The sequence below is a fragment of the Acartia tonsa genome, chromosome 11, assembly GCF_053477335.1.
Source record: "Acartia tonsa isolate MP-2025a chromosome 11, ASM5347733v1, whole genome shotgun sequence".
Classification (NCBI taxonomy): domain Eukaryota; kingdom Metazoa; phylum Arthropoda; class Copepoda; order Calanoida; family Acartiidae; genus Acartia; species Acartia tonsa.
Window position 1 is genome coordinate 25,278,317 of NC_137270.1, and position 14,133 is coordinate 25,292,449.

The 14,133-nt window shown below is 35.0% G+C and overlaps 1 protein-coding gene across 1 annotated transcript in view; it reads right to left on the reverse strand.

Annotated features, from left to right (window-relative positions):
- Positions 1-13,881, reverse strand: part of LOC145331684 (uncharacterized) — a 34,959-nt gene extending 21,078 nt beyond the window's left edge. Inside the window, exons 1-19 of the mRNA XM_080176475.1 lie at positions 13,659-13,881; positions 13,059-13,214; positions 12,603-12,692; positions 11,916-12,088; positions 10,495-10,688; positions 9,458-9,889; positions 8,747-8,821; positions 7,590-7,649; positions 7,079-7,122; positions 6,452-6,566; positions 6,216-6,257; positions 5,182-5,409; positions 4,658-4,845; positions 4,192-4,385; positions 3,522-3,847; positions 2,847-2,972; positions 1,987-2,062; positions 1,454-1,533; positions 276-1,085 (exon numbers count right to left, since the gene is read on the reverse strand). Coding sequence (XP_080032601.1) covers positions 276-1,085; positions 1,454-1,533; positions 1,987-2,062; positions 2,847-2,972; positions 3,522-3,847; positions 4,192-4,385; positions 4,658-4,845; positions 5,182-5,409; positions 6,216-6,257; positions 6,452-6,566; positions 7,079-7,122; positions 7,590-7,649; positions 8,747-8,821; positions 9,458-9,889; positions 10,495-10,688; positions 11,916-12,088; positions 12,603-12,692; positions 13,059-13,214; positions 13,659-13,818 — 3,569 coding nt within the window. The 5' untranslated portion in view covers positions 13,819-13,881. The remainder of the gene's footprint in view (positions 1-275; positions 1,086-1,453; positions 1,534-1,986; positions 2,063-2,846; positions 2,973-3,521; positions 3,848-4,191; positions 4,386-4,657; positions 4,846-5,181; positions 5,410-6,215; positions 6,258-6,451; positions 6,567-7,078; positions 7,123-7,589; positions 7,650-8,746; positions 8,822-9,457; positions 9,890-10,494; positions 10,689-11,915; positions 12,089-12,602; positions 12,693-13,058; positions 13,215-13,658) is intronic.
- Positions 13,882-14,133: the final 252 nt, after the last annotated feature.

The window sequence follows — 14,133 nt, forward strand, 5'->3', positions numbered from 1 at the left end:
GACAAAGTCTAGATAACCAATTCATTAATTAAGCCAATAGAAAGAAAGTTTTGGAACAATCCGACTGCATTACAGGTTAGGAGGTGTACTACACATACATATATAGAAACAAAGGGCTTTGAACAAAAACGCGGAACAAGAAAATATTTTTAATGGTTGTCAAAGAGTTCGGGGGGGGGGGGGGCACCCAAATGGTTTTTAATTACGTTGAAAGGGTAATAGTTACTTATTGACTATAGTAATAAATCTATTTTAAATATATATATTTTTCTTACCTAGGCACACTGGCCCTTGAGCTTCTTCTAGGTAGATTCCTGGACAATTTAACAGAATCTATGACATTTGAGAACTTGAGAGTATCACTGGCTTCAAGTCCTAAACTATCATCTTTCATAGTATGTTCAGCTTCAATTTTTCGCGCATTTCTTGATGAGCTTCTTGTCACTTTTCTTGTCAAAGGAGTTTTAATTTTCTCGCCTTTGTCTACCATAGGAGTTGCTTTGACATGAGTATGAGTATGAGCATTGCTAGCTTTTGCTTGTGATTTACCAATGGTAGCATTTGCTTGAGTATCATCAATTTTGGTATTGTTAAATGAATCATCAATGGTAGCATTTGCTAGAGATTCATCCATGGTTGCATTTGCTTGAGTATCGTCAACAGTTGGATTTGCTTTAGATTTATCAATGCTAGCAATTGCTTGAGATTCATCAATGGTAGCATTTGCTTGAGATTCATCAATGGTAGCATTTGCTTGAGTATCGTCAATATTAGCATTTGCTTGAGATTCATCAATGGTAGCATTTGCTTGAGTAAAGTCAATAGTTGCATTTGCTTGAGATTCATTAATGCTAGCAATTGCTTGAGATTCACCAATGGTTTCATTTGCTAGAGAATCATCATTGGTAGCATTTGCTTGGGTATTACCAATGCTAACATTTGCAAGAGATTCACCAATGGTTTCATTTGCTAGAGAATCATCAATTTTGGCATTGTTAAATGAGTCAGCAATCTTGGTACTGGTAAAAGAGTCATCGCCGCTATGAAAATTGCATACATCTGCATCATAATCGTAGTCGAGTTTCCTTTAAAGTGGGATAAAGAGGTAAGTATACATATTACATACAGACAGCGAACTGGAAATACTTCCCTTTATTTTTTTTAAGTATATGAAAGGAAAAATTTAAAAAATATTAAAAAATCACCAAAGGCATTTAGAAATCCAAAGGACAAACTCCTTATACATTTTTAGACTTGGCTGGAACTTTTCCTCCCCCCCCCCCCCCCTCCCTAATTTATTTCACTTTATTTAATAGAATTTTAAAAACTTGTCAAAACTGCATGCTGTCCCATTTATTACCAATCACTTAATCTTTAAGTTCTTCTTTGAAGTCTCTCAAATACGAGCAACGAAACATTTTTATCACTCATTAAACTATCTCAATATCCCTGCCTTAGTTTTAGTTGAGACGTGTCTTGGATCTCTAATGAAACAAACTCTTTAGCCCCAGATGGTCTTTTGTCAGGCTGTATCTTTGAATAAAACAGGATGACAACATCTATAAGTAGCGAAGCACAAAAAAACATGGATGGAACTATGGACAAAGTGATTTAAAGGATAAATGTTCAGTGGTCAAGTGGTCAAGTGGTGAGGATATATGTCTGTAATCAAATTGACGGACTGACAAAGGTAATAGATATTTTGTTATCCGAAGTTTGTTTAAAGACGTTCTATCATTCGCGGGCTTAAATATTTTTTACAATAAACAATAATTTTGATCGTACGGTTACCCCCCACCCCACACACCCCGTAGAAATAATATTACTAAATCAAATAATAAATATGAGATGCAAACCTTAAATTCCAAAGTGACTGACCTTTCATGGCAAACAAATATTTGACTATTTAGTTGTAAGAAAAAACCAAATAATGATGTTCAAACTTCTAAAATCTAACTATGATATTTGAGCAAGCAAGTTGTTTACCTTTAAATTGCTGTCTCCTTCTACTTTGCGTTTCTGTCGACCTCGTTTTCCTATGACATCAGTTTTTGCCTTCAAATCCTTTACAAATAACATTTAAATATTTTATAACTTATGTAAGCCTGTACGTAATAAAATTGAGTATATTAACAAAATAAATGTCAATGATAAAATGGTATTTCACTAACTTTTCTTTCGTATTTGTCATAAAAACAATGAATCAAATTACTTAAGTTTTTGCTTGCGATTTAAAAAGTTGCTAAAGTGCAAGATGACATCTTGTGTTTAAGATATGAAACAAGGATGACAACATCCATAAGTAGCGAAGCACAAAATGTCATGGGATGGACAAACGGACAAAGTGAGTTATGAGAGAAAAAAAGATAATATGCAAAAATTAAAAGAAAGTCATGAAACCTTAAAAATATAGCTTAGTATTATTAAGCATAATGTTTATGGACATACTTACATTTTCAGGACTTTACTATAGAGTTGCTTTGCTTATAATATTGTTCTTTGTTGTCCCAGGAATCAATATACCAAAAATCAGATCAAACGGATAATTAAATCACATAAAAAATTGTTGTTAAAAATTCTAACATGCCTAAATTAACGAATAAAAGCTATCTATCTCGGACGGACCGACCCTAATTATATAAAAGCTTCGCCTTTAAAAATTCAGCAGTATATCTTGAATGACAGCCTATAAAAACACACTTCCCCCATAGCGTTACCAACTGACTGAAAAAGTGAATTATAAAGTAGCTTCGCTGAATATCCCATAAAATTCTTAATCTTTGATAAGTTGCAGTCCAATATCGAAGCAGATGGTAAAGATTTCCCAAAAATGTGTAAATGTATGTTCCTTAGTATTGTGGGTTGAACAGCCAGAAGCCCCTGCAGCCCTTTCTAGTTTAGCTTCATACTTTTCAGCATTTTCTCCTTCGATGAGAGGAGCTTCAGGACAGTTGGTTTTGCTTTTCAGTTTCCTATTTAAAGAGTTTATACAATACGCCAACTATACAAATTCAACAATCCAAATCCAAATTTGATTGAAGATTGAGTTTTTTTAAAGCGAGGCTTTTCTACAACTATAGTCTGTAGGTCAGCAACTAATTATTATTTTAGACATGTTAGAATTTACCAATCCATTTCAAAAGTGTTGTGTTTATTTGTTTAACAGTTAGTTACAATCAAGGTAGCGTAGCAACTCTATAATATTAATTCTACGCCTTACATACTACAATTTATCTATAAAACTATTTAATTTTTGGGATTATTATTCCTTGGGCGATAAGGAACAATATTTAAAGCAAAGCTTGTAAATATATGATCAAGTCTATCATGTAATTAAGTCATTTTTGAGCTTCAGAACTAAAATAGGTACATTTGTTAATGTTCGTTTGTTTGACTGTCTGCTTTCTTAATGTTCATGAATTAACTCAACTGTAATATTGGATTTTTTCTTTTTTTTTGGAAACCGAGGAAAAATAAAATATAATTGAAATAGATATATATTTCTGATATTGTATAAACACCTAATTCCACGTAGAATAGTTGTCAGATTGATTCTTGGCTCCTGTGTTATCTCACCTTCATGATTTCTAATCTCATTCGTGTTTGTATCTTTGGATATATTATTAGCTGCTGCACTTGATGGATGTTTTAGGGTTTGTTCATTTGCACCGTTTTTTTCTGATGTGTCAAGGTTCTTTACATTAATATCCTTTATGGTTAGAATCTTTCTGTAAACAGGTTTATTTCGACCCTTCTTATTCTTTTCAGTTGGTTCAATTGGATCTTTAACTTTCTCTTCAGCTTTTCTCGGCTCAACATAATCCTCAGTCTGAACAATTTCTGCTTCCTTAAGAGGAAAGATATTTTATAAATAAGAAAAATGATTTTATTAAAAACGAATGTCAACAAATTCAACAGAAAACTTTTTCCCTTGTAGGCCTAATTCTCTAAAGTTAAGATTAAGATAAACACGGAGATTAGAGGAGATAATCCTTTGTCCAATCTTAGATTGATAAGCTGAGTGTATTTTGATTTACAAACTGGAGTTGACGGATCACATTCCTTAAAATAACCTAAAACCTGTCCATGTCTAATATTAAGCATCCCCAAAGACTCAGCAATTTTGGAGATTGTAGGGGTTATACATAAAATTGAACCATACAGTCAAATAATTATAAAACTTGTGATTACCTGTCTTTCTTCTTGTTTCTCAATATTTTCAGGAATATCTTGAGAAGCAGCCACTAGACGATCATTGTTTGGAATAATGGGAAGTTGCTTGATGGCACTTTCAATGTCAGAATCAGTAGAGCATTCTTTATAATTGGGTCTATCCACCCGACTATTGGATCTTGATCTTAGAGACCTTCTCACATAATTTTCATCTAAATAACATTTGTATTACTAAATATAGATAAAACTACAAGGAAATGGAATTATTTGTTGGCTTAACAATTTTGATTGGTTGGTTCATTAGGTTGAGTTACAGGACAATTCAACCACTTACTATATTCCACAGAAAGGGTAATTTTGCATATCATTTTTTGGGGATGTACATCAATTTATCGGCCATTGTCTTCACCCTGCTTAGTGTATAAAAATAAATGCGCAATTTCATTTTGAAAATCCGTTAAAATGAAAAAATATTTCATAAAACCTGTTTTGTGTTTAGCTGGCCTTCCTCTCTTATTTTTTCCACCAGCAGAATTATTGCGGCTTTTGGAGGCTGACTTTTTGGGGATGGGGGAGCCTTTTCTGCTTTTTCTAGCTGACATTTGTTTGTTGGCGGCAGCTTCAAGCTGCTCTTCAATAGCAGCTTCGTCATCAGTTTGATTAGCAGCTTGATCCTTAGCAATTGAATACAATTAAAATCTTCAAGACCTATATAAGTATAAACCTAATGATTCAGCTTTAAATTGTACTTTAATTGATTCAGATATCATCTTCAAAATGTTCAGTATTAAAAATGAACTGAAAAAGTTGTTCTAATATCAAAATAAGATGATCAAAAATGTTTTTTACCTAGACGTCCAAGGGTGGGGGTAAATGTATGTTCACCCCTCTCAAACTTTAAACCTCTCATTTCTCATTCCTCCCCCCCCCCCCACTCAGAAATAAACAAACCAAAACTACAGCCTTATCAACATTTTCATAATAATTAATTTAATAAAATTATTCAATTCCTCGCTGGAGCAATTCACATCAAAATCTGGATATTTGATCTTCAAGAATTGTTTCTTATCCCCTGCATTGTTACGTCTGCTACGCTTAGACTGCGGCGGGTCTTCAGCTTTGGCGGAAGATTTTACATCCATTTCTTTCAGAGCATTCACTAATGCTTCTTGTGAATTGGAACCCATGGGATCAATAGTCTTGTCCATTTCTTTTTTGTCGTCAGCTGTCCAAATTCTATTAAATAAAATTACGAGAATCAGGTAAAGTTAAGGAGCGTTGCCACGAAAGGGCCTATACCAGGAAAATTGAAATTCTTTGAAATATATGCCCTATAGATTAATTTAAACAATTGAACAGGAAAAAATGTAGTTCAATTAATTCAAGTTAAAATGTATTTCGTGCAACTACCCCTTTAAACATTATTGACAGACAGACCACAAGATTAAGTGCTAACTATGAGAACATTGTAAAACTAAGATTTAAAACTGATGCGAGAAAGTATAGCTTTTCTATTAGAGTTGTTGATGCCTGCAACTCTCTTCCAACTTCTGTTAAATCTGCACCAGTGCACAGGGGTGTATATTCTGCACAAGATTTATTCCCCCCCCTAGTTTTTTCTCACCAAGTAGGGGGCAAATGGAAAAATATTTTAAAAACTCTATATTTTATTTATTTTATCCCTCCTACCACACATTTTTTTTAGTTTTTTTCACCAAGGAGGGGGGGGGAAAGGAAAAAATGTTTTCGGTTTTCTTAATTTTTACATTTTTTCCCTCCAACCACTTATTTTTTATTTCCCCCCCTCCCCCCTGAGCAGGGGATCCCATGTAGAATATACACCCCTGCAAAAACGCTAAACTCTTTTAAATCTCTGTATTATAAATGTATAGTAAATCAAAATAACAGTATTGTGATGTTAGGAATATTATGAAATGTTTGTTCAATATTCCGCCACACAGTGGAGACGAACATAATTTGAATTCTAAAAAAACAAGAACACTGATAATTCCAAAAATTCACCATCATATTAAAAACTGTACCTGACTAAGGTTGAAACAATATCAGAAATATGTTGAGTGCATCTAAAAGAAAAATTAGATTTTGCAAGTAATTTTCATTTAAAAGAATACTCGTCAGCTAATGATTAAACTTAAACAAGGGTTGATATTCTGCACAAAATTATTTTTTTCCCCGGCTGAAAAAAATATTCCATTTCCCGCCCTAGTTTTTGTGGACAGTAGGTAAACCTATCGAATAATAAATAAAAAGTGCACACCTGACATAATCATGTTCTGGTTTGAAGACTGCTGCAGTCTTGTCATGGATATTCCCAAATATTTTGGCAAAACTATCCAGGCTGCAAATCTCGTTTCCTTCAACTCTTTCCGCCACTGAAAATTAAGAATATCCTGTCATTGGGATATGGGATAACTAAATTCATTTTAGAAAATTGGTAAAAACTTTTAAGACGTAAGCTTTTTTGAGAAATGAAGATCTTGAACTATTCCAATGTGAAAAACATTTCTCCAAAGATGGAGGGGACAAGGACTGTAAAAACATGTTTCTTTATTTATTGTCTTGAAAACATAGTTACTTTCTTATATTAAAATTGATTGGTTATCTCAAACTTTTAAAGCAATAATTTTAATCTACAGAAAGAATTATTTTATCTCACGTTATTTGTAATGTAAATCCTTTTTCGTCCGTTGTCTAATTTTTCGAGACCCTTGTAATTCTCCCATAAAATTTTCTTTCTTCTGGATAGGTATCTAACACACACCCCTCCCCCTGTTTAAAATTGCTTCAGCAAGAAATATTCGTGGTTAAAAATAATAACATTCAGAATTAAAGAGTAGCTCAGCTGTTAAGAAGTTTTAGATAAAAATGTATATACATTCTTTACCTTTGTCCAGATCAATAATCTTTCTTCCATCTTGGATAGCATCACTAGGAGAACAAGAAGTTTTCATTATTTTACGGGATCGTGTCAAAGATTTGTAATAAAAGTAAAAGATCATAAAACATGAGCTATATGTAACTCTACCCAATGGGCGGGGACCCTATATCGATTTTGTATCTGGTCTTTAAAATCAGTGAACACCGTCGGAAATATAAACACAGCCCCTACAAAAGAACAGAATGCATTTCGCTACCAGCTGAAAAAGGTCTCCACCAATTTGGCCAGGTAGTTGTCTGGATTATATATCTATGTATACGAATATATTTATTGATTGGTAATCCTATCTCAGAGCATTAGTCTCTGCAGTAAACGTTTTAATGTACCTATAGTCTCTCTGTAGATTTAAAGGGGATAAATAACGCGGATTTGTATTTTTATTGCTAATATTTTAGTACAGACAACCTCAATTATAGAATAGTTTCTGCTCCACAAACTAAAAGCAAACCAAACTTACCCTATAACTGTAATTGCATAACTCTTTCTCACAACGCTAATAATCTTCGCCATCTGATGTCTAAAAAAAAACATCTTTATCCAAAAACAAGGATGACACATTGACAACATCCCTAAGTAGCGAAGCACAAAAACAAGATATGGGGGACAAATATGACAACTATAACAAGTAACAACCCGCCGCCATGGATGTTTTGAAGTTAATTATGGGAATGCTGACATGACAACAAGTTTCACCCTACTAAGCAGACAAGAAAATCACATTTCTCCTATAGCGTTACGGACGGAACGACGTGAAGTTAATTAAAGAGTAGCTTTGATACTAACATAAGAGATATTTAACATTGGGGGAATGTCACGATGCTGACAGACGAATTACTTCATTAATTGTAAAGCTATTTTTATACAGGGAGTAAGGGAGGGGACAATGGGCAATTAATTCAATATAAGAGTTATCAAAGAAAGGGCATGAAATCCAGTTTAATCCAATAAATTTGTAGGAAATTATAAAGGGATTGTTAATTGAATAATAGATTTCCATAGCGTCATGTAAAGTGAAATCACAACTTGTTTTTGATGAAATATATTGAGGTTTTTTGGTGTGATTTTTATATTAAAAGATTATTGGACCCGGCCAGCTGCTAGCAAGAATATGACTGCCTCTTTTTATTCTGTTTATTTCCCTTGCCCATTGCCCCCACCACCCTTCTCCCCGTCTGCTAAATTCCAAACTAACACAACGAGTGTTTATTTCCCTTGCCCCCACTTCCCATATCTCTTCTCCCCGTCTGCAATATTCAAAACATACATAACGAGTAGCGGCATTTCATGCGCAAGTCCCCAAACTCAGTCAAAAACTGCTAAATTCTTGCACATTCCCTTTAAGCCAGTCCCCAAAGTCTGAGACTCCTAAAAATTGAATATTCGATCCATTATCCCCTCCCTTACTCCCTGATTTTTATAAATGTCCTCGAAATTAAAGAGAAAAAAAACTTTATCTCGAATAAATTCCTAATGTCTAGAGACGCAACCGCTTGTTTAAAGCAAGTACATGAAAAAAATAGACCATAAATGAATCTTCCCATTAATACCTGGGAGGGGGGGGGGGGGGGAGGGGGTTAATTCATGGTCACTTATCCGTAATAAAAAAACACCAACCTTGCTTTGATAAGATGTGAGGCCCCGCTTGACCGTCTAGCTCGGGAAGCCGTGGAAGTCGCAAAAATAAATCCTCTAAAATTAAAGAGGAGGGTTTAAAAGCGAAGCTTTTCTATGATTAAGGTCGGTCCTTATGTCCATAACGGTTAGCTTTTTTCGTTAATTTAGGCATGTTATAATTGTACTATCAGTCAGTATGTCAGTGTGTCCTGAAACAGTATTCTGCATTTTAAAAGTTTTAATGTACAATTTTATCAACACTTCTGACACTCTACAAGGGTCAATGTTCGTCTGTCATACCGTTTCAGAGCTTTGATTTTCATGAGAGTTGTCATCCTTTTTCAAGTTCTACTTTTTAAACAAACAAAGGGAATTTCATGGAATAGCATTTTGCTATTGAATAAGCATCTGCTTTACTGCAGTACCTACACAATAGAAAAGTACGGAAACGGTAGCTTTACCACAACTCTCAAGCAAATAACAGTAAAGTACTATTTTATGGGTAGTGAACCACGGAATCAATTTGGTTGTTTTATTCGGGGAAAAGGTGTACTGGTTGTACGAAGGTTTTACTTTATTTATCGTAGGTTTAGCATACACACCTCTCCCGAACAAAATCTAATACGATAAATTCCTCTTGAGGCTAGGAGTGTTAGACGCGCTGCTTTTTTTTATATAAAAAAGTAGCTGTGGTAATGACAAAAATCTAACCTGTAGTTTTCGAGATCTTTCAACTCATTTTTTCTCCACAGGGGAACTTTATACTTTGGCGTTTCTTGCTTTGGATCATGTTTCCTTTCAGGTAGTTGAACACAATCTGATGTTAGTTCAATAGTTTTACCATCAAGAAGTTTACATTCTTTGAGCTGTTCATGTTTAACTTTGGTAGATTTTTGTTTATTTTGATTTGCGGATTTCTTCTCATTTTCATTAGTGGTATTACTTATTTTAATGTTTTCGTTCTTGCTTATTTTTGGTTTCTTAATCTTGCTTTCATCGCCAATAATTCCTTGTTTCCCCCTCTTTTTAGTTTTCTCTTTGGTAGCTTTAGCAGATTTGTTTTCGAGTACTTTTGAAGAATAGGGCATTGAAAATATTTGAGAATACACATTTGGCCTTCCATCGTCTTGCAAGCTATGGTCCCTGAAAAAAAACAAGAATGTCAATATTTGAAGCACGATCTAAGACTCTTTTTAAGTTTATATCTAGTATTTTGTTTTTACTTTTATAGCGGACTCCAGGGGCACTTCATGTGGGAGAGAGGGGGTGGGGTTGGAGAAAGTCCAACCCCACACTTTCAATTTTAGGTTATTTTTTTTCTTAGGAAGGTAGTTTCACCCCCTCCCCCCCTCCATCTCAGGACCTATAAGAAGCTACACAGTAAAGGAGAACCGTTCAGCAGTTAGCAGGGGTGTATATGCTGCACAAGATTCATTTTTCCCCTGCTGCAATTTTTTTATATTTTTTTCCTTCTTAGTTTTATCCAGTAAGAAATGGGATAAAATGGAAAAATATTTTCAGTACTCTTTAGGTATTTCATTAATATAATCCCCCCTCCCAAATGTTCTTATAGATATTTTCACCAAGGTGGTGAGGAAAATGGAGAAAAAAATTTCAGTTCTATTAATTTTTACATTTTTTCCCCCCAAACCACATATTTTTCATTTTTTACCCCCTCCCCCCCTCCCTGTTAGCAGGGTCAAATTTGCGGAATATACAGCCCTGACCCATCTTTATAAACCTATTACCTGTACTCTTCAGGAGACATGACGTCACAAGCACTATCTGGCGACATAAACAGCTGTTTTGTCACGCTCTCCACAGACGAGGGGACGCCGATATGTGCGCCGCCTTGCGGTGAGTTTTGCGGGCGAGCACTGTTGCCAGATGATGTTGTCTCGGGTTCGCGCATTTCCAGTATAACACTGTTGCATGCCCTTTCCTACAAAATTGAATACATAAAAAGATATCCTAAATATCAGAGAGAGGGGGGAAAAACGGAATGTTTATTACACTTGTCCCCAAAGTTGTATAATAACGTTTTCTTAATGGTTGATTCATTGAGTTGAGTGTTTCAACCAATATTTTTAATCTACAGAAGGAGTAATTTTGTGTATCGTCCCTAGGGATGTGTATATCAATTCATCGGCCATAGTCTTATCCCTTTAGATCCCTGTATAAATATTAGTGATGGGAATCCGGATCCGGAATCCGAATCCGGAATCCGCCCAATTTTCGGCCAATTTTGGCATCCGAATCCGGATCCGGAATCCGTTTTTTATAGCGGATTCCGGATTCTAAATTGGTAGGCTAAAATTACCGTCTTTTTTCTTACAACTCCCTCTGTTTGAAGGCAAAGATCAAAAAAAAATTTCTACATAACAAATTTTAATAATTACTAATGTGATGTAAATGTTTTAGTTATGCTGGAAGTCAACACTTAAAACAAATCAAGGCTTCAACTAAGTAACATAGTGATATATTAACGAAAAATGCTATCCCTCTGTGACGGACGGCCTTTCAAAATACTGCTAGAATCCGGAATCCGAATCCGGAATCCGCCAAAAATAAGAATCCGGAATCCGCAAGAATCCGTCAGAATCCGGAATCCGAATCCGGCCCAAAAATTCGACGGATTCCCATCCTTAATAAATATAATTAAATTATGTTAGTTTGACTAAAACAAGACCTTTGACACTGTTTCTAGCAAGGTAAACGAACATCGGATCTACTGCAGTTCACGGTAAAATATTGCTGGTAACGAATATTGCTGAAAATCTATGAATTTAAAAGGCTGCTAGCTGCCAAACGGCTGAACGTAGAGAGCATGCCCGACAAAAAAAAATTACTACTTTTTATAAAAAGATAGATATTAACAACAAAAAAGAAATAAGAATCTTTCTCACATAAACGATGATAAAATTCCATTTCTCTAGTGGAAATTAAACCAACCAAAAAATTAGCCGTTTTGGAAATTTTTACATATAAATCTAATAGCCTTCAAAGATTAAACAATAGACTGGCGCAACAAGAACATTAAATATCGAAATTAAATATGATTGGTAATAGGAAGATCTTGAAGAGTAGCCGGTACATTGATGTTTTATTCACAGGCTGTTTCGCACGGATACTTCAGATTATAAAGTAGCTTTGAAACCAAAAAACAAACCTGCGTGTTCTTGGTTCCACTGTTTCTAGCCAGCACTGTCCTGTTTGTCCTCACATCATCCTGTGACTGATAACCAGAAAAATGGTCATTGTGACCGCTGTGACTTTGGTGACCACCTGAAACTTCGTGACCATTGTATTGGCTATTACTATTGTCATAATGGTGGCTTCCACCTACAAATAAAATATTGTAAAACTAGCGGATACGCCTCTAGAAGCCTTAAGAAGGGCCAACCCTCCACTTTTCATTATTTTATTGTTTGGGGGGGGGGGGGGGAGGGGGAACTTTTATATAAACTTTCTGTAAACCTTTGAGAAGATGATTCACTGTAAAGGAGAACCATATCAGTCCAGCGATTAGCATGATCTTAGGCTACACACACACAAACAAACATCCTGTTACCTTTATATAAGAATTAGTAAGATGGTATAATCATTCTAACCGACCAAATATAGCATGAACAATAATAATGTTTCTCGTATTCATTCGAATCTGGTGGATAGGAACCGGTTCTCATCCATACGAAAAAACTATGTCTAGCATCGTATTATATCCAGCTTTCTACGAATATAAAAATGTACAATCATAAGATTAAACACTCATTTTAACATAGATTGAAAACAATTTTACATGTCCTTAGAGTCCTCTAGGGGCGTACACACTAGTGTTTATATAACACATTAATACCTTGTCTTTCATATAGTTGTGGTTCTTGATAATAATTCTGCCACTGAGAACTTAGATTTTCATTCCAACCTGGCTGCCACGATGCTCGTTCTTAACATAATTTTTGATTATGTCCACCGTCCGTAAGTATTTCAAAAGCTAATTTACTTTAGATAAAAAGGAATTTATTCATAGTCAAAATAATGGATATAAAATATATGGAGTGGATGTTGTGACAGAGGAATTTTTGTCGTCAATTTAGGATGCAAATGTATGCCTCATATATTGGTTAATACGTTTCTCCGTGGTTAGGAGAGGGGATGGGGTAGTCATAAGTCGTTATATTTGCAGGCCAGGAGAAACATTTTATCAGGGTATGCAAAAATCATAATTGTGTGTGTGTAATTGTGTGTTTATGTGTTCAGTGCCTGTATTTTGTGTTATATTCACCCATTCAATAATAAAATATTATTTTACCTGAGCCTTGCATCTCAGAAATTGGATAGGTTCCAGCGGCCGTCTGCTGACCGGTTTCCACAGGCTGTGGTTGCAGCTGCCAGCCCTGCAGCTGACCGACAGCATTCATGTGAGCATGCTGTGCTTGGGGGTGATATACTAGCTGGTATTCATGACCTTAATATTTCTTTGGATTTTTAAAAGGAATTAGGGGCCGGGGGTGGCAATTTCTTGTCCCCACCTACCAAAACAGGACCCGTATTTAGCGGCCAACGAGATCTTAAGCTTCTGACGGACAGACAAACATCAAACTAATTTGTATCAAATATTATTATTGTTTTTTGTAAAGAATATTATTTGTCAGACATACCCTAGTTGCGAAGTAGCTAAAGGGAGATAGGACCGAACGAGAGCAAATGATTTCAAACAACTTCGAACACTTCTGTCAGGCATTTGATTGGTGAATACACTTGTTTGCTTCTTCAAATGAACAAATGCATTGCGTTTTTTTTGAAGAAAAAAACGTAATTAAGCTTTAAAGAAATTTAACTGATGAAAGGTGCTTAAAATCACTTGCTCTAATTCATGCAAAGTCCCCTTTGAAAAAAAAACTTGTTTAACCTGTAGGAAAGTTGTTACCAAACTGAAAGGGCACTGCTGGTTGGTTATGATACCCATGATGATGGCCGCCAATCCATCCTGTATTAAGCGGAGGATAGTAGCAGACAGCAGGATCTGGATTATAATAATCCCATCCACTTTGTTGGTCAGTGTACTCCATATGTGGAACAGCTATGCACGCGGAAATAAGGATAACTGTTTTTGGTGTGTAGCTTAAGATTTTGATTACTACTTTCTTGATTTAATGAGATTTTTATAATCCTTAGGATAATTTTAGGCTATTTTTTGCTTACCCTAATCTTAAAATACAGAGCTCTTAGATAATAATGGAAATAAAATGATAAATATTTCAATTTTTTTTATAGCAAATCTACTTCATCATTCCAAATGTCCTCCTGTCTGTTAAAACCTCTACAAGCTAATACGTATTTTATCTTCCTACTATTCAAGATAGACAGCTGGAATTTCTGTTTCC